At 42.6% G+C, this 21,253-nt stretch overlaps 1 protein-coding gene across 1 annotated transcript in view; it reads right to left on the bottom strand.

The window, feature by feature from the left end:
- Window positions 1-14,194, bottom strand: part of MCUB (mitochondrial calcium uniporter dominant negative subunit beta) — a 98,358-nt gene extending 84,164 nt beyond the window's left edge. The window contains exon 1 of the mRNA XM_032333129.1: window positions 13,972-14,194. Within this exon, the coding sequence (XP_032189020.1) occupies window positions 13,972-14,073 (102 nt within the window). The 5' untranslated portion in view covers window positions 14,074-14,194. The remainder of the gene's footprint in view (window positions 1-13,971) is intronic.
- Between the last annotated feature and the right edge of the window lie 7,059 nt (window positions 14,195-21,253).

Here is a 21,253-nt window from a genome sequence, read left to right as displayed (position 1 = left end):
TTAATCTTATTTGATTATCAGTGACGCTTATTATTTTTCATATGTTTAGTAAGCATTTTTAACTTCCTTTTCTGAGAATCACTTATGCCCTTTACCCTTTTCTCTCCTGAGATCTTAGCGGATTTTTAAAAAATAAGTCTGAATGATCTTCACGTATGTATGTGCTATTTCGATGAAAGGAACAAACATCTACTTAACTTAGCTTAAGCAAGGAGGGAATTTAGTCTAAGGGCTAAGGGGCATCTCTCATGGAGACTCAATGGAAGGATGTAATTACACCTTGGGAAAGGACCAGGGACTGGAGTGTCATGATGAGGCTGGTGAGTCCTCTTGACCCGTATTTCATTTCTCCTTTTCTCTACACGTCAGTGTCGTTCTGCTTTATCACCACAAAATGATTTTCACTGCTTCCTAGTCCACAACATAGAAAATGATCACTACCCACCTCCAAGTGAATTCCACTATTCAAAAGAGCAGCCAACAGGGATGGCAACCTTAAACCCCATTCCAAATTCCTGGGTCAGGTGACCAGCTAAAGGCCGTCATGTCCCACTAAGATGTCCAATAAGAGCAGGGAAGACACCTGAAAAAGATGACTAGCAGAGACCACAAAGATGTTTTCTGAAGTTTCAAAACCAATACATTGCTATGTTAAAATCATTTTAACGCTCACTGTTGTGCCTGTGAAAACCCTTTTCTAATGTCTATCTAATAGTTTAAAATAAGCAGAATTAGGGGTGCCTGGGTGCTCAGTTGTTAAGCGGCTGCCTTTGGCTCAGGTCATGATCCCAGGGTCCTGGGATCAAGCCCCGAATCAGGCTCCCTGCTCAGTGGGAAGCCTGCTTCTCCTTTTTCACTCCCCCTGCTTGTGTTCCCTCTCTCGCTGTGTCTCTCTCTCAAGTAAATAAGTATTTTTTTAAATAAAAATTAAAAATAAGAATTATGAATACAGTATTAGGATATTTCATCCTAATTCAGTTCAAAGGTACATTCGAGTAATAGAACTTCTCTCCGAGAGGTCAGACTTGGATGTTTTCATACAATTGCAGGCATAACAACAACTGTTGATGACAATGCTTAGTCACGGCATAATTTCAGACTTCACTAATTAAACGTGGCACAGTCCCACTGAATGGAAAACTAATTAAATGAAACTGCCCGGATTCATGAAAGTGAATTTCCTATGGGAAAAAGAGCTTTCACTTGTTAGCAGAAGATCTGTGCTTCAGCTCAGATGGACAACAGTTAGGAGCAGCACACCTGGGTGGGTGACCTCCAGGCAAGAACTCACAGCAAACATCCAAAACCAAACCTTTACAGAAAGACTATTACATCAAGGGCCAAAACACAAACCACCACAACGAAATATTCATTAAACTCTAACAATCCAAAGGTTTTTGTTGGTAGCGAAGACAGACTGCGAGGAGTGGACAACAAGAGATACTGATTAATTTTTAGCCAAGTTTATCAATCTCCAGACTTAAGCAGCTTCTGACTCTGCAGAGGATATCAAAGATGGAATACCTAAGTGACCTCACAGAACGTTAAAAATGAAAGGAACTGTATAGGTGATCTCAGCTGACCTCTCACTCTGACCTTGACCTGAACCAGTTCCCAACAAACTCTTCTCAAGCCTACTTTCTGGCTTCTCAATCATCCACCCTTTGCTCTAACTTCTTCATGCACTTCTAAGTCTCCTTTTCTTTTCTGAAGCCGTTATATCTGTTCCTCTGTAGGTTGGACTGTGTTTCCTGGAACAGTCAAGTGCTGCTTCCTTGATTTCTGATCTAGACGATGAGCACTCTATCATACCCAAAATTACCACCCATTTAACCAGTACCCCAGCCATGGTTTGGCCTCTTGTCTCCCACCCCACCTTCGCCTTACCATGTTGGCCATGCCCATGAGAGCAGCTGTCACTTTCCAGTACTGCACAGGTACCTCATCCCACCTGTGATGGTTATCAACTTCCAGTAAGCTCCAAATTCATCCTTTTTTACTTCTCTGTGAAAATGGATCTGGGCCCTTTAAATAGTTTTCCTCTGCTGGTAGGCACTAAAGTTTTGTCAGTAGGGGGCACTAGAGAGAAACTGGAGGAGGAAAAGAGGCTCTGCTTCCTAGCTCTGGTCTGCAGCGTTCACTGAGAAGACCTTCTTTGGCATCTGCCCAAGTTCTTCTAGAATTTAAAAGGTCTGTTCTCATGAACAGCCAGAATAGATACAAATAGTTTCTTAAATGGAGCTGAGCTCTGCCCACCTGGTCTGCCCAATCTCAGGTGTGATTTCCTCACTCTAAAGCAACATAAGAATACAACTTTCTTTCTCAAGAAATCTTCTTAGATATGTGAACACCAATATTTGCTCCTTCTTGCCTTCTTTTCACCAGATTAAGAATATCCGGCCCTTTTAATCATCTTCTGTAGAAATCCCCAACATCTTAATCTTCTTCTGGAGGCACCTCCCTCCCTGTAGCTTGCCAGTGTCCCTTCTAACGTACTGACTCAGAGAGGAACCGCAACACCCGCAACGCCCTGACGCAGGACGCAACCGGACTGAGTCCTGACACAATGTAAGGGACTACAGCTTGTCAGAATTGGGATGTTTCACTCTCCCTCCTTGCTTTCTTCTAGGGTTGATACATGCTTACCAAGCCCAGATGAGAGTAAGAAGCCTCCAGAAAAAGCGAATTCCACAGGACCTAGGATGGTCGTTCATGTTGTAACAATGCTGAGCTAAGGCACAGGCACCATTAATAATATGTTCAGATCAGTGATAGTAGTTATTATGTATTTCCAATTACATGTGTTTTCTACATAATCCACATTGTATACTATATATTATATATGTGTATATATATACACATATATAATAAGCCCTTTAGACAGCTGTTTCATTAAAGCCTTATTAATGTTCCACGGACAATTAAATATAGTGTCCAAGTTCAAGGCACACATGAGTATTATAATCTGGCCATTTCATGATATAAAACAGTAATTACACTAAAGGACATGAAAAGCAATGGGAAAGGAAAACATTTCTTCTATCTCCAAATTAATCAAAGTAATGCATTCAAGACTGATTAACGTGGGAGTGCCCGGCTGATTAACGTGGAGTGCCCGGCTGGCTCAGTCGGAAGGGCACTCTCAATCTCAGAGCCGGCTGTGAAGAGTTCGAGCCCCATGCCGGGTGTAGAGATTACTGAAATAAAACTTTTTTCTTTTAAGTAAATAAAACTTAAAAAACAAACCTAAAAAATGATCAACAGTGATATCCAAGCCTGACAAATTAAAATTAAAAAGCTAGTGTATAAGCCAAAGAAAGGTGATTAAGTAAATAACGTGATGAGGCAGCATTATACAAAACCATATGAATAAAACACTTTCTGAACATAACCTCAATTACAGTGGATTATTCTCAGTATGTTATATACTAAGCTATATTTCATCCTAAAACACAGCATCTTTCAACAATCCTAAGTATCCAATTAAGATTGCTCTTAAAAAAAAAAAATCCCTCTATTAGACCATATTTCTAACAGGCTAGCCTAAAAAATGCAATTAAATTCATATCCTAGATATGCATAGTACTTTTATAATTTTTACCTACTAATCATCACAATTCCTCGAAAAGAAGTCCTTCCCTAAAACCATACTGTCAGCATCTTCTACTTTTCTTTCCTCTTTATCAAGTGTCAGTGCATAAACTTGAATTCTGGCTTCAGCTTCTAATTGAACCATCAGAACTTATTTCCCTTCCTTACCTTACAGTGTACAAGTGAGATTACACCCTTTCCTATTAAGCTTCCACCCGGAGGGCAGCTTATAATGAACCTAACAAGGTGTCAAATGTTCCTGTTCTAGCCCAAATTAAAAATGCTGCATTTCCACCATTACCTTTTTAAGTTTTCCAGAAAGAAATAAAGCTTCCCTGCAAACATCTATTGCTGAGGAACACATATAAACAAAAGTTCAACAGAGCCTTGGAAATTCATTGCCCACAAAATACAAAACTTTCCTGTTTCTGGCCAAGGGGCTGGCAGCAGAAACAGCTAAATGTCAGTGGAAATCCATCTCTCTTCTTCCACGTTAATCAATTTCAGCCAGACTGTGGCTCCCTGCCAGGACTACATTCTCCCAGGCCCCTTGTAGCCAAATGTAGCCATCTGACATAGCCAATGAAATATTCAACAAATGTGAGTATGGGTGTTATGTGACATCACCAACCTCGCCTATTAACACTTTACAAGTACAAAAACAAAACAAATCAAAACAACCCCACAGTCCTTTGACTTTGGAAGCCACATGCTGATGATGACAGAGAAAAGGGTCCCTGAATCACTGTGTGAGCAGAGCTAGGGCTGACCTAAAAAATAACTGTGTGGAGCAGAGCTAGGGCTGACCTAAAAAATTCACCTCAGAACCATTTCCTAGAGAGAAAAAAATGGCTTAAAAACTGTGTTTAGTTACTGTTGGGCCTTTGATGTCAGCAAAAGCTGAATCCTGTAGCTTATTCTCACCAATAGAGATAATAGAAAATTCATTTAGAAAATGATTTGGGAAAGGAAAAGGAAAAACAGTGTATAAACACAGATTGCGTTCTAACAGTGGATTCAGATTAAAGGCAGATGGTAGCCATGGTTTAATGGCAACTCCCAAGATAAACAAACCCATTGGGACTAAATGCTCATGCTGAACCACTGCTTCTTAAACACTCCTTATCCAAGTCTTCACTGCTCAGGTTACTTCTCCCACAGAATTAGAACTCACATGTAACAATCCTCCTAAATCAACACCACACTTTCAGAACAGCAAAGACTATTATCAAAAAAGAATAAGTGTCAACAAGGAGGTGAAGTAAAGGGAACTCTTGTGCACGGTTGGTGGGAATATAAACTGGTGTAGCCACTATAGAAAACAGAACTGGAGATTCCTCAAAAAATTAAAAACAGGACTACCGTATGATTCAGCAATTCCACTTCTGGGTATTTAGCCAAAAAAAACCCCAAAACCGCTAACCTGAAGAGATCTATGCACCCCCCAAGTCCACGGCAACATTACTTACAATAGCCAAGATACAGAAAACAACCTAAGTGTACATCGAAAGATGAATGGATAAAGAAAACATGGTGTGTACACACAATGGAATATTATCCAGCCATAAAAAAGAATGAAATCTTGCCATCTGCAGTAACATGGGTGGACCTTGAGGACATTATGCTAAGTGAAACAGGTGAGACGGAGAAAGACAAATACCAAGAAGAGTCGAAAAAACAAAAACAAAAAAAACAAAAAACCACGCTCATAGATACAGAGAACAGATGGGTGCTTGCCAGAAATGGGTGAAGATGGTCAAAAAATAGACTTCCAGTTATAAAAATTCGTATCAGAGGGAAGTAACTCACAGGGAACAACATGGCGACCATAGTTAATAACACTGTATTGCGTATTTGAAAGTTGCTAAGAGAGTAAATCTTTTTTTTTTTTTTAAGATTTTATTTATTTATTTGACAGACAGAGATCACAAGTAGGCAAAGAGGCAGGCAGAGAGAGAGAGAGGGGAGGAAGCAGGCTCTCCGCTGAGCAGAGAGTCCGACTCGGGGCTCGATCCCAGGACCCTGGGATCACAACCCCAGCCAAAGGCAGAGAGGCTTTAACCCACTGAGCCACCCAGGCACCCCTAAGAGTAAATCTTAAAAAAAAGATCCCATCACAAGAAAAAAGCCTTCTGTAACTGTGTATGGTGATAGATGTTCACTAGACCTATCATGGTGCTTGTTTTACAACACATATACAAATACCAAATCATTTATGTTGCACACCTGGAATGAATATAATGTGGCAGGTCATATCCCTCAATAAAAGAAAAAAAAAACCAGCCAAGAAAACGCACACCCTTACACACCAGGCTCTCCTTAACTTACGCTTCATCAGATTATGTTAATCACATCCTTTAAAACTCCCGATTTGAAAGCTTATCTGAAATGAAACTAACCAAACTAGGCCGCTTGGGTGGCTCAAAGGGTTAAGCTTCTGCCTTCGGCTCAGGTCATGATTTCAGGGTCCTGGGATCAAGACCTGCATCAGGCTTTCTGCTCAGCAGGGAGCCTGCTTTCCCCACCCTTTCTCTCTGCCTGCTTGTGCTCTGTGTGTGTGTGTCAAATAAATCTTTTTTTAAAAATTATTAATTAATTAAATAAAACTAATCAAACTGTCATTTAAGATTGCTGCTTTCTTTTAATGGAAAATACAACACATAAAGATTATTTTTATTAACTTTTTTAAAAATCTTCAATTATTCAAGGCTCATATCACAAAAAGTAGGGAAGAATGCTTCAGGTGTGCCCATCTGGGTGAAGTGAAGAGGAGGAAATCAAAAAGGTAAGACCTGAAGAGAGCCACCGTTAAGGAACTCTGTGATATTTAGTTCTTGCTCATCCATCCACTCCCCCTCTACCTGACAAGTATATATTATGCACCTACTGGGGCAGGGCAGAGGCCATGTGAGGTGAGAAGAAAGAGTTCTGACCCCAAAGTGCTGAGTGAATCCAGCTGGGAAAACCACACGAGCACAGCTAGAACACACAGTGGGATGCATAAGTGCTGCGGGAGGGGGAAAAGAATGTGGTTACTTCTGGTGGCACAGACCTGTGGACCTCAGCAAAATGGGGATCTGCAACAGCGGGTGGGTGGGTACTGGAACTCAGTCTTGGGGGAAATGCAGAACTCAGGAGAGTGAAGAAGGGTAGGTGATGTGGGGGGGGGGGGAGGTGTCCAATGCTACCTAGGGGACATCACAGACACTAATTATAGGACACGGAAGGCACCAAGTACAAAGTGGGACGGAAGAGATAAGGCCACTGGATTTCTGGATCAACTGTAGCTTGTTTTAAAGCTTTCTTGCCTTGGTTTCATGAATAACCAACCCATAAAAGGATAATTTACAAGGTCAAAAGAAACCATACTTTCTCCTGAAAAGTGGAAATTGCTTTATTATATATTATTTGAAACATTCTCAAAGCAGACTTGCAAAAATGAGTCATCAGACTGTAAAATGTCATCACAAATATCCTCTAGCAAGGGCTTAGAGAGCCAGTGCTATGTTGAAATGTTTGCAGACAGTTTCTAAAACAATGTATTTTCAGGTTTATAGTCACAATACTGTCAGCCTCTCTAATAAAAATGTACACTTATATTTCAGCTGCATTACTGGTGCAAAGAGCAGTTATTCGTCAAACACCTTTTAAAATCCTCTCTTCAAATAACCTACTCAGCCTACTGGGGAAATTCATACCAAAAACAAAATATTTAACAAGAGACAGCCACATATGAACACACACATCCGCGCGGTCAGAAAAAGAACAAGGGCCTGTCAGAAAGACCAACTTCTTCCTTCCTCCAACCAGATTCAGGACATTTATTTACCATTATGCCTAAGAGGTTAAAAATAAGCTAAATCATCAAGTCCCAGAAATGTGATTTGAGCAATGTGTTCATTATAAAAGCATTCCCACAACAAAACAATTGAGAGTTCCCAGTGGAATTAAATATAATGAGATTACCACTGTGTTCACAGCAATGTGATAAACCATTTATTCCATCTAGTAAGTACCAGAAGACCCTCAGGTACAACACCTACTTGGGGGATGACCCTTGCCAATCGGGAAGTCTTTTTCTTCCCTAAAGTTTGCCACAATAAAGCTCTATGCACCTATCCATTTCTTGATAGGAGGTTTAATGTTCCCTGTCTCTTGTTTCTGCTCAGAGGCTATAGACGTTTCAACTCCGGCTTCATCCCTCGTTGCTCTTTCCATGTCTCCCTATCTCTTGCCCTGAAATCTACTGAGAGAAATTCTCTTCAGTAAACTTTGTTTAGAGTGCAGACTTCATTCATCATTTCTTACCAGTATTGTGAATCCTGAATAGAAACCTAATTATCCCTGCCTGGGTGTCTCAGTCAGTTAAGCATCTGCCTTCAGCTCAGGTCATGATGCCAGGGTCCTCCGATCAAGATCAAGTCCCGTATCAGGCTACTTGCTCAGCGGGGAGCCTGCTTCTCCCTACCCCACCCCAGATCCACCCCTCCTCCCCGTTTGTGCACACACACGTGCACACTCTCTCTCTCTCCCAGATTAAAATACATATATAATTTGTATATATATATATATATATATAAAAATCTAATTATCCCCAAAAGAGCTGCCAAACAAAAGCCTGGACTGCCGTGCTCTCTATTCCTTTTATAATGAAGCTACATCTAAGGTAAAAATCATGATGTACAATCACATAACACCATTTAGGAGTAATGGAATAGGAAACTCTGAGAATAAAGAGATTTCTAGGCCTTGGTAGTTGACCCAAACTAGATTGCAAGTCAGGTAAGGATAGCGGAGGTAGCAAAGAAATAAGATTTAGGACAGGTTAGAGTAGTAAGAAGGAAAAAAGGTGGCGAGTAAACAACTTCACCTCATTTAAGACAAAACCATACATGTCAATTACAACTCAATCAAAAAGAGAGAACCACAGCATCTAGATTCTTACAGCAGCTCAATTCAATCCAATCAATATTTATTGATTATCCAATCAATTCAATCCAATCAATATCCAATTCCTATGAGCGAAGAAGCACCTAGGAGACTGCAGGGAAGGCAGACCCCGCTGGTTTCCCACACTTTCTCAATTAACTACTTAGAACATATTTGTTCAAACACCAAAAGTTGATTTCTTTAATCTCTTAAAACCTTATCTATGGAGGCACCTGGGTGGCTCTGTTAGTGAAGCGTCTGCCTTCGGCTCAGATCACAATCCCAGGGTCTTGGGAACTGGTCCCATGTCAGGCTCCCTGTTCAATGGGAAGCCTGCTTCTCCCTCTGTCTCTTCCCCCACCCCCCACCTGTGCCCTCTCAGATAGATAAAATCTTTAAAACAAGAACAAAATGTTATTTATGCACCACATTTTCCCATTAAAAGACAACTTCAGAAAAATGGGTGAGGATGTGAATGGAGATAAAAATGAAGGTAGAGATGATGAAACCAAGAGTTTCATTCATCCATTATGAAACACATAAACTGCTTATCATTTTACATTTATTAAAAGGTGGATTGAAAATCTGACCCTAGGCTTTCTGGCAGCCAGTGCACAGGGAGAACAGCACTGGCCATGCACTCATTTCACTGCCAGTACACTAAACCCAGCATCTGGGCAGGAGAAACAAAGACCTGAATACTAAGACTAGACAGCAATTTCTTCCGGAAGTCTTCTTAAAGGGCACCTTTTAACAGACTACCATGTTTTTTAAAAGGTATCCTAATCTGGAAAATTCATGAAGAACATTTGGGTGAGGAATCCCATGCAGTCCGAACCATACAGCTCAGAGAACAGAGAATTGGTATTTGTTTTTTAAAAAACGGGAAAATTCATACTGTGGTGAATTAAATGAGAGTTTTTTTAAAAAAAGAAGATATTTCTGGAATATGGCTAAGATAACACTGTTTATTACCTATGGGTTTTCAGCCCACAGGTTAGCTCACAATGTCTATTATGTAATGGTTTTAGGGCTCTAATGCTAGATACTCTTGAATAAGCAACATTTCACAGATGAAAACACTGCTAATGACAGAAAGAAGTATCAGAGCGAGACTTAATCTGTTCTGACATGCTTACCCAATCAAATAAATTTCAATGCCTTTTCAAAGGGAAAACAGTTACTGAAACCACAAGGTAGAGCTGCCACTCTAGCCTGAGATCATACAACAGGATTGCTCAGCCAGTAAGACAACCATTCCAACAACTGACGATACTTTATTCAATACTATTTACATTCTCTGGTAAAATTACACAATGACAGTTTTCTTTTCTTTTCTTTTTTTTAATATTTATTCATTTCACAGAGAGAGAGGGCGAGCACAAGCAGAGCGAACAGGAGAGGGAAAAGCAGGCTCCCTGCTGAGCAGAGAGCCCAAAGTGGAGCTCGATACTAGGACCCTGGGATCATGACCTGAGCCAAAGGCAGAGGCTTAACCAACTGAGCAAACAACCAGGTGCCCCACAAAATAACAATTCTCTCTCTTTTTTTAAGGTTCTATTTATTTATTTGTGAGAGAGCTAGAGCATGGTAGGGGAAGGGGGAGGGAGAAGCAGACTCTGCCGAGCAGGAAGCCCAACTCAAGGCTCGATCCCAGAACCCTGGGATCATGACCTGACCTGAAGGCAGACGCTTCACCGACTGAGCCACCCAAGCGCCCCTACAAAACAGCAATTTTCAAGATGTAAAGGGCTTTGGGGACCAATGAGACAAGTCTCCTTGTACAACAGGGAGTACAACATGCCCAAACAGACCAAGTGACTTGGTTCAGGGAACAATGGGACGGCAAGGCCAGGTGGCACTCAGATGTCCCAACCGCCCACCATCACCTAAATTAGCTGCTCATTTCTATTCTATGACCTAAACACATTTAGTTTATAGAGCTGTCAGATCAACCAAGATTTCCTCAGGTTTTCTATCTTAGTCTCACAGGGACCTCATTCCACAAATATTTATCTGCTAAGAAACAGAATTATTTTCTAGCTTATAAGAGTCTGCCATAAAATAGCATAAAACAGTCTGCCATAAAATAGTGTTTGTTAAATTGCAATGAAGAGTAAAATCTAAAAATAAAAAACCGAACACGAATACTAATACCTAAGCACTGGGAAGATGGTAATGTTTAATATTTAACAAACTGGTCTAGAATGACTTTGCCCCAATGTCTTCTATAGCCTAAGTACAAACTCCAACGTAAAACTAAACACCCTCCTCGGGAGAGAGCTGTGAAACCAGTACTACAGAATACAGTGCACTAATTACAAACACAAGAGGTAGAATTGGAGGAAAGTGTCAAATGGGACTAACGTAAATTCAAAAGGTAAAAACAATTTCTAAATTAACATCTGATGGTGGGATGAAAACATGTATTGCTTTGTTTCCAGATATTAAAAACAAAACAAAACACACATACCCAAACTTCTCTGCAAAGCACACTTGATTTTTTTTTTAAGTTTTAAACCCAACTTTAAGGACTCAAATGCTGTCCTGGGGGGCCTGAAATCCTACCAGGGAGTTAGTTTCTCAAACTAAGCAGCAGAAAACCCAAATTAAGAAAGGCACAATTATAAGGGCTTTCTGTTTAGCGATAATTCACCAGACGCTATCATCACTCAAAGCCGTGTCCTACAGAACAGAAAGGCCAGCAGGTGCCATGGATGCCCTGTCAACAGCTCAGCCTCAGCCAGCCTGCTGCTGACAGGCAGAGATGCTGACACTGGAACGGGATCTTAGACACCCGGGCATGCCTTGGCGAAAGGTAACACAACATGCTCTTGCTCGCTTACACTTCCAAATTTAAAAAGCAATCCCGGTATACCAAACGTATCCATGTTGACAAACGTTTTTCCACCCACAAAATACTGACAGACTGTTACTCACCTACCATATGAAGGATGAGAACTGTGTATGTTCCAAAATTACCAAATCCTCCTGTAAAGCACACCCATACTTTCGGAAAAGGCCAAATATATTTGGGAATGCTTACCTGAGATATTATTAATGACAAGTCCTTGCAAGCTAAGATTTTTATGAGCTGTGGGGTTGCAAATTTCACTTTTGCTGAGTGTGTTTTTCCTGTTTTCATGGATGCTAGGGGTCTAAATAAGGCAAGAGTCATATCTCTTATGACTCTCTCTAGTCATAGGACTCTTCATAATCAATGGAGAGACCACAAAACAGACTTTAGAATGAAAAATGTCCTTATGGCCAGTTAATATGATTTGCAGAGAATGGTTTAATCCTAAGTGGCCAGGATATCTGTCAGTTTTTTTTCTTATTTATTTATTTGCCAGAGAGAGAGAGAGAGAGAGAGAGAGCGAGCAAGAGAGGGAACACACGGGCGCCTGGGTGGCTCAGTGGGTTGGGCCACTGCCTTGGCTCGGGTCATGATCTCAGGGTCCTGGGATCCAGGCCCGCGTCGGGCTCTCTGCTCAGCGGGGAGCCTGCTTCCCTCTCTCTCTGCCTGCCTCTCTACTTGTGATCTCTCTGTCAAATAAATAAATAAATAAAATATTTAAAAAAAAAAAAAAGAGAGAGGGAACACAAGCAGAGGGGGTGGGAGGGGCAGAAGCAGGCTTCCTGCTGAGCAAGGAGCCCTATGCAGGATTTGATCCCAGGACCTTGGGATCAAGACCTGAACCAAAGGAAGCAGCTTAATTAGTAAATCCAGGTGCCCCTGTCAGTTTCTTTATTGTATGATTCCAAACAAGCATATGAAGAAGCAAACTCACAGGCTTGTCTTTCTTCTTTCAGGGGTCTTTTATGAAGCAAGTAAAATGATGGAAGCATTTCCACTTCTAAAGTTCAGTAAATTGACTTAATAGCAAGGACAGTCAAGACTTAAAACAAATATATGCAAATTCGAAACGAGCCAATGTAAGGCTTGAGATGATTACCGAGAGGCAAAGTACTAATCACTCTTCCCCTATGATTAACCCTAATAAGCCCCACTGTATCATTTTCTTTCTTTCTTTTTTTAAAGGGAATCCACATTCCTGCTGGGGCTTGCAGTGGCAGCTAGTGAGAACAGCATCAGGTGGGAAATACTGAGAACGGGGCTTAGAGATGATAATTTGAGGATAACCTGAGGAATTCAGCCAGCCTTGGGCTCTGCAACAACTTTACCCCGGATGTTAAATGAACTTAACAAAAAACAGAATCAGTCATTTATGTTTAAATGGTGGTAGAGTCAAGGCGGCTCCTTGTGTTGGGCTGTTTCACTGTTTGGTCTATTGCTGACCAAGAAGTGCAACACTTTCTAATAAAGTACAATTTCATAAAGGGGAAGCACCGCTCTCCAATTTACTACTAAGTCTATCATTTTAAGGAGTCTGCTCCTTTTCCTGGGTGTTAGTAGTAAAATGCCCTTCCTCGATCTCTCCCAAACACTCAGGGAAGGAATTTTAGATATGTATTTAATACTTCCTCCAACATTCAAAACTGCGAAGCCCTGAAATAGCTGGAGGGGAAAAAAAAAAACAGGAAGTGAAAGTGACAAGATGATGGCGTGGCTCCTTTTGTTTTTCTTGCAAACTGCACAGCTAAAGGTACTTTTCTCTTTAACGACCTGAAACTAATCTACTGGGGGAAGAGGGGCTGAGAACTAAGCCTCAGAAACCAGGCACCCCGCAACCACACGCACCTGGAAGGCTCTTTCCAATGGGCGGTCCTTCCTCACCAGGCTCCGTTAGGGCTCCTGTGGGGCTCCATCCCAACCCGAGGTGCACGCCGCGCTTCCCCCTACCTCGGTCTTTTCTAGGGCACCTCCCCTCTCTTCCTCCTCCTCCAAGCAACGGTTCCACCCAGGCCACACCGCAACTGTGTCGGGCCAGCTGTTACTCACCGACACACACTCGTGATTCACCGCGTCTCAGAGCAAAACGCGAGTTTTCCTCCCCGCTTTAGAAGGGCGGGGCGGCGGCTCGCAGACCGGCGATCTCACTTTCCCACCACAGTGCACGCTCCGGACAGGCCCCGTGCTCGGTCGTTTTCGCAGCCCCTCTCGCCACCCACGCCCGAGCCAACGGCAAAGTGACTCTGAAAACTTCCTCCCGAGCGCGTTGCAGCCGCGGAGAAACCGCCTCCCGGAGAGGTTCTGCTGCTCCCCGGGGCGCCGCCCTGTGGTCCCCGCACCCCAGCTTGGCGGAGGGGATGCTCGTCCTCGCCGCCCCGGCCTCGCCTTCCCTCGGCCCCGGGGCGTGACGGTGCCGGGGACCTGGACACCCACGTCTGCGGCCCGGGCGCCCACTTATCGGGGTCCCACCGCGCGCGGAGCCGGAGGGCCAGCGAAACGCCGGGAACTTGCCGGCCGCTCGGCTTTCGCTCCCGCCCAAGCCGCCCGACGCAAACTTTTCCAGCGCCCCCGGCCCCCGGAGCCGGGCTCTGTCTCACCTGAGGCGACGGCGTTCGCGGCCGCGGATGCACTCGGGCTCCGGGCCCCAGGGTCGGCAGCCACCGTGGGCGCGGCGTCCGGGCGCCCCTCAGGAGCATCATCCTGCCCCGCGCGGGCTCCCGCACGATTCAGCCGGCCATCGTCGGCGCCCGGAGGCTTGCAGCGGGCTCCCTCCGCGCGCGCAGCCCGCCCCGCGCCTCGCGCCTGCCCCCGCCTCCCCGCGCCGCGCAGCCGGGCGGGGGGCGGGCTAACGGGAGGGTGTGTCCCGCTTCCCGCGGCTCCCGTCCGCGCCCGGCGCCGGCCTGTTTTCTCTCCTCCGACCGAAAGAGGAGGAAAACGGGAGGGGCGTTGGTGAGCCGCCCTCCCCCAGCCTAGATTTCAGGGGGCAGCGCGAATGCCTCGCCGGCCCCTTTTTCCGGTGGGGGAAAAAAATCCGCTTCTGGAATGAACGAGAGATTGCGATCACACCTTGGGGGCTGCTGATTCCAACACCGCCGTTAATTCTGGGTACCTAGCGTCTCCACACCTGCCCACGGGGCAGGGGGAAGTAGGGTGAGGGGAGGAGAGCGTCAGGGATCTGGAGAGACGCAGGCGGGGTCCCTCTGGAAGTTAGCCTCCAGGACTGAGTGGGAGAGGGGGCGGGAAGCAGGTCCCCAAGCCTCCACGCCTCAGTTGTCTCCGAGGCTTGTGCTAAGGGCAGCGATGACTAGTGAAGGTCCATCAGAGGGTCAGCTCAAGGCCTGCTTTTGGCGGAGGTTTGCTGTTCTCGAGATGGTGGCCTGCCTGGAGGTCTTTGGGACAGTCTCTCTAGCACAGTACAGTTGGCTTCTCTGTTCAATCACGTTTTTAATAGAAGGAGCTAAGGAACCCGAACTTTGTCTTCCCAGAAACTGGAAAATGTAATGTTTTTTGTCTTAGAGACTTTTTGTTTATAAAAACAAATATAAAAGAGATGCCCGTTAGTCGGTTAAGGGTCTGCCTTCAGATCAGGTCATGATCCCAGGATCCTGGGATGGGGTCCTGCATCAGGCTCCTTGCTCGGTGGGAAGTCTGCTTTTCCCTCTACCGGCCTGTCTCCCTCTCTCTCTGACAAATAAATAGTCTTTAAAAAAAAAAAAAAATTTTTTTTGCCTTCGGCTCAGGTCATGATCTCAGGGTCCTGGGATCGAGTCCCGCATCGGGCTCTCTGCTCAGCAGGGAGCCTGCTTCCTTCTCTCTCTCTCTGCCTGCCTCTCAGTGTACTTGTAATTTCTCTCTGTCAAATAAATAAATAAAAATCTTTAAAAAAAAAAAATTTTTTTTTAAAACCATTTCAGAGCAAAATAATCTTTCACATAGCTTGCTTGGAATAGAGTTCTTAGATAAAATGTCGGATGCCCAGTTAAATTTGAATTTCAGATAAACAACAAATAATTGGCAGATGCTGCATGACTGACACTCTTTAAAGAAAAATGAGATGCTTGGGATATATTTAGGTTAAATCATGTGTTATTTGTCTTTAATGCAAGTTCAGTTGTGCATCCTGTTGTCTTAATTTGCTAAATCTGCAAGAGGCTTAAGTTAATGAATCAAAGCTGGAAAATAATGCAACAGGTGGCAAACCTCTCCTGATAATGATCTTTGTTTATTGAAAAAAATGGAGGTCTCTATGACAACAAAAACTTTGCCACCATTAAAATCTAATTCATATGTTAACTTACATGTGCATTTCAAAATACAAGTGTCCTGAGCAGATAGTGACACATGAAATGGTTAAATCCACACGGGAAGGTAATTTACTTGAATTCTTTCCTAGTGTTCCAAATGAAAGAAAAAGAGTTTGTCTTGACTATTGTGAATAAGACTGCAAAGAACAGAGGAATGCAGTATCTTTTTGAGATACTAGTTTCATTTCCTACAGATACACACCCAGTAGTGGGATTGCCGAGGCCATGGTAATTCTTTTTTTTTTTTTTTTTTTTAAAGATCTTATTTATTTGTTTGACAGAGAGTATGTAGCCACAAGCAGGGGAAGTGGCAGGCAGAGGAAGAAGCAGACAGAAGCAGACTCCCTGCTGAGCAGAGAACCGGATGCAGGACTCCATCCCAGGACCCTAGGATCATGACCTGAGCTGAAGGCAGACACTTAATCACCTGAGCCACCCAGGCGCCTCTCTTTTTTCTTTTTTAAGATTTTATTTATTTTAGAGAGAGAGCATGTGTACTTACAAGTGGGGGAAAGAGCGGAGGGAGAAAGAATCTCAAGCCAACTCCATACTGAGTGATAACAGGGCTCAATCTCACAACCCCAAGATCATGGCCTGAGGTGAAATCAAGAGTTGGATACTTAACCAACTGAGCCACCCAGCTGCCCTGGGTCCATGGTAGTTCTATTTTTAACTTTTTTTTTAATATCCTCCATAGAATTTTCCATAATAGCTGTATAGGAATTTATATTCCTACCAACAGTGAACAAGAGCTCCTTTTTTGCTAATAGCCAAGATATGGAAACAAACCAAATATCCATGGAGGGATGAATGAATAAAGAAAATGTGATATATAATTATGTATCTATTATACATGCTCTGTTACATATTATATATTTATATCTAGCATATTATATGCTATTTATATACATACAATGAACTATTATTCAGCCATTAAAAAAAAGGAAATCCTACCATTTATAACATTATGGATGAATCTGGAGCTTATTATGCTAAATGAAATTAGACAGAGAAAGACAAATACTGTATAACTTTATTTATATGTGGAACTGAGAAGAGTCATCCACTCAGAGGAAGAGATTTGAACAGTAGTTACCAGGGGTTGAGAGATAGGGAAAATGGGGAGCTATTGGTCTGAGAGCACACAAATTCTGGGGACCTAATGTACAGCATGATGACTATAGTTAATTATAGCACATTGTATGCTTGAAATTTACTAAGAGAGTAGATCTTAACTGTACTTAGCACATCAAAAAAAAAGTATGCGAGGTGACAAATGTACTAATTAACTTGATTGTGATAATCATTGAAAATGCGTACATGGGGACGCCTGGGTGGCTCAGTTGGTTAAGCAGCTGCCTTCGGCTCAGGTCATGATCCCAGCGTCCTGGGATCGAGTCCCACATCGGGCTCCTTGCTCCGCAGGGAGCCTGCTTCTCCCTCTGACTCTGCCTTCCACTCTGTCTGCCTGTGCTCGCTCTCGCTTGCTCTCTCTCTGACAAATAAATAAATAAAATCTTTAAAAAAAAATAAAAAATAAAATAAAAAAAGAAAATGCGTACATGTATCAGGCCATCACACTGTACCCTTTAAATATATTCACTTTTTATTTGCCCATTATATCTTTTTTTTTTTAGTATTTTATTTATTTATTTGACAAACAGAGAGAAATCACAAGTAGGCAGAGTGGCAGGCAGAGGCAGAGAGAAGCAGGCTCCCCGCTGAGCAGAGAGCCCGACACGGGGCTCTATCCCAGGACCCTGGGATCAAGGACCCTGGGATCACGACCTGAGCTGAAGGCAGGGGCCTAACCCACTGAGCCAACCAGGCACCTCTGCCCATTATATCTTTTTTTTTTTTTTTAAGATTTTATTTATTTATTCGACAGAGAGAGAGATCACAAGTAGGCAGAGAGAGAGAGGAGGAAGCAGGCTCCCTGCTGAGCAGAGAGCCCGATGTGGGACTCGATCCCAGGACCCTGAGATCATGACCTGAGCCGAAGGCAGCGGCTTAACCCACTGAGCCACCCAGGCACCCTGCCCATTATATCTTAATAGAGCTGGGGAGGGGGAAGAAAAAGACGAAGAGTTTTATTAGAAGGGACATGGAGAAGAGGAGGAAAAATGTCTATTAGGGAGCACAGACTCTGCCCGTACACATCATTGTAATACTTTTTTCCCAACAGTATTTTGGCGACATTCCCTTTCATTAAATTTTTGCAGCACAGTTTTTGCAAAACTTTCTGCAGAGAGACTCGGAAAGAGAGCTGTCTTTTCTCTAGCTTACTGATTTGTTTTATATCCTTGACAGTTGAGAAAAGGGTCTCTAAGCTTTACAACTCACCGTTGGTAATGTTGTGTTGATTCTTAGGATTGTTCCTAAATTGGAGAAAGCTTCCATCAGGTGTTTTTCGTACACATAATAATTGGAAGAGTATTCCACAGACTTCTGGGGCTGTTCATTTCAAATGCCTTTTTTCACCAGCCACAGACTTCTGGTAACTTGGCATTGTAAGACACAGTCACACCGCAGTGCAGTCTCTGGGCTCTGCACTTTGGGGTAACAATACAGGGTAAATTGGCCCCACCAGTGATCAGAGCATTCTTAGAAGTCTCTTCTACATGGGTGTGGCTAGTAATAATTTAGTCAACCTGGAAATGATTTGTAAGCTGCATTAAAATATCCCACTAAATCCAACCTAGATGTATCTCCAACTCCACTTACTTTTTGCTGCATCTTGAAAATGGCCAGAACTCCTCATCCTCCCGATTCAAAAAACCATGACAGAGGAGTGGTTGAACCACCACAACAAAAAAAGATAGTGGTCTTCCAGAGGGAGACAAACCATAAAAGACTCTTAATCTCACAAAACAAACTGAGGGTTGTCAGGGGAAGGGGGGAGGGAGAGGGGGGTTGGGTTATGGACATTGGGGAAGGTATGTGCTATGGTGAGTGCTGTGAAGTGTGTAAACCTGGTGATTCACAAACCTGTACCCCTGGGGCTAATAATACATTATATGTTAATTTTTAAAAAAGATAGTGGTCTTGATTTCAGTTAAAATATCTTACTTTTAGAAAAAATTACAAAAATTTATAACCAACACATTGCTAGGGACCTCTCAGCCCAATGGTCTTAGAAGAGGCTTGTTTAAGGGAAAAGCCCCTGCAACTTAAACTGAATGAACTTTGCTGGCATCTAAGTCCTCAGTAAATGCTATTATTATTATTACAAACCATTCCATTGCACTGAACACCTGCCTATTTTGTAGCATTTATCACACTATTTATTTGCACTTACATCTGGCTCTCCAGCTAGATCATAAATGCTGGAGCAGGTGCTTGCTTTTATTAATCTTTGTGTCTGAGGACCTAGAACAGTACCTGCTTTCGAGACTTAGTCAACAATGAATAAATGAAATGATGCTAATGGGAAGGAAGAGATATTGCAAGAACAACTTAAAACAGATGTGACTGAGGAAAAAGTCCTGGAGCTGTGCGTGCAGGTAATAAAGAAAACATAATGCAGAGATAGGAAGTGCTTGTGTCAAGAGCTCCAGGCAAGGAACAAAGACCTCAGTCTCTTGGGCATTGACTCTTGACTACAGCTCAGATCATGATCTCAGAGTCATGGGATCAAGCCCCTCCTCAGGCTCCACACTGGGTGTGGAGTCTGCTTAGGATGCTCTCTCCCCGCCCTTCCTCTGCCCCCTGCCCTGCTCTCTTTAAAAAAACAAAAAGAGAGAGAGAGAGAGAGAGAGAAATGAAGAATTATGAAATATGATTATGGTTATGGTATCTAAGTAGCATTTGTAAAGTAGCTCACATTAAGTCATTGTTCTCACCAAGATTCCCATATGTTGTGGGGAAGTTTGTTGTACCCCAAAGAGATCTGTGTGTGCTGAGCCACTGTGTGGACAGAACCTCAACAGTAAGCCTGTTCCGTCTGCAGTGTCCAGAGGCTTTCTCCCAGCAGTGTGCTGACATCCCAGGTTACCAGAAGTATGTGCTTAGTAAAAGGAAATCATATTTGAAATCAGGGGACCCAGAAGGTGTCTATGGACTATTCTTCCAGTTATTACAGCTCATTTATGAAAAATAATTGATAGCAGTTTCCCCAAATTTAAGAACAATCCTAAGAATTAGGGGCGCCTAAGTGGCTCAGTCGGTTAAGCGTCCGCCTTCAGCTCAGGTTATGATCCTGGCGTGCTGGGATGGAGCCACACTTCGGCTCCCTGCTCCGCAGGGAGTCTGCCTCTCCCTCTGCCCTATGCATGTTCCCCTCCCCACCAGGCTGTGCTCTCTCTCTCAAATAAATAAATAAAATCTTAAAAAAAAAAAAGAAAAGAAAAAAAGAACAAGCCTAAGAATTAACACGACATTACCAATGGTGAGTCCTGAAGCTTAGGGACACTTTTCTTAACTATTAGTGATAAAAAAAAATCTACATGCTAGAGAAAAAAAGTTTTTTTTCTGGTCTCTCTATAGAAAGTATAAAAAAATTGTTGTGGTATGAAAAATTAATTAAAGGGAATGTAGTCAAAATACTGTTGGAAAAAAGTATTGTAGTTGGTATGTAAGGGTGACAGATTTTTTAAAATATTTTCCTTTTGTGCTCTTAAAGAAATTATCATTTATGATTTATTTTCTCCCTCAATTCATTACCATGTCATTTTGTATTTTTCACTTTTTATTATTTTTCATAAAAAGGGTTTTCCAAAGGACATATAAAGCTTCATGCTCCACAAAAGCTGATTCTGCCCCTGGGGATCAGGCATAAGTACTTTGTGTTACCTTGCTTAGTCGTTACAAAATCCTTATGGGATAAGTATTTTAAGTATTATTAGCTCCTTATTACAAATGAAGAAACAGAAGCTTGGGATGTTATACAGTCAGAATTCAAGGATGGAAATATACAACCATTGATCCCAAGACTTTGGGACTCAAGACCCCAAGATAACCTTGCCTATCTCTTCTGACATCATGTAGCCACCTGACCTTCCCACAATCACAGCTAGGATTAGGATGAGGCGAATTGTCAAAGTGAAGAGTCAAATTCTGGCTTTATTTAAAATTTCGATATTCTGAGCAAAATAAGTCAATCAGAGAAAGACAACTATCATATGATCTCCCTGATATAAGGAAGTGGAGAGGCAACATGTGGGGTCTGAGGGGTAGGAAAAGAATAAATGGAACAATGGGATCAGGAAGGAGACAAACCATAAAAGACTCTTAATGTCACAAAACAAACTGAGGGGGGCAGGAGAGGAGGGGTAGGGAGAGGGTGGTGGGGTTATGGACATTGGGGAGGGTATGTGCTATGGTGAGTGCTGTGAAGTGTGTAAACCTGGCAATTCACAGACCTGTACCCCTGGGGCTAATAATATGTTTATTAAAAAAAATTTAAAAAGTGATAAAATGAAAAAAATTCAATATTCTGTTCATTATGGATGTTTTAATTTTGATTTCTAAAAAATATTACATTAAACAGCCAGCACCTCAGAAATACAATTATAAGAGAATACTATGAAAAATTATATGCCAAAAAACTGGATGACCTGGAAGAAACAGATAAATT

The sequence above is a fragment of the Mustela erminea genome, chromosome 2, assembly GCF_009829155.1.
Source record: "Mustela erminea isolate mMusErm1 chromosome 2, mMusErm1.Pri, whole genome shotgun sequence".
NCBI lineage: Eukaryota > Metazoa > Chordata > Mammalia > Carnivora > Mustelidae > Mustela > Mustela erminea.
The sequence above is the reverse complement of the archived record's forward strand: the minus strand, read 5'-3'. Positions and strand labels throughout refer to the sequence as shown.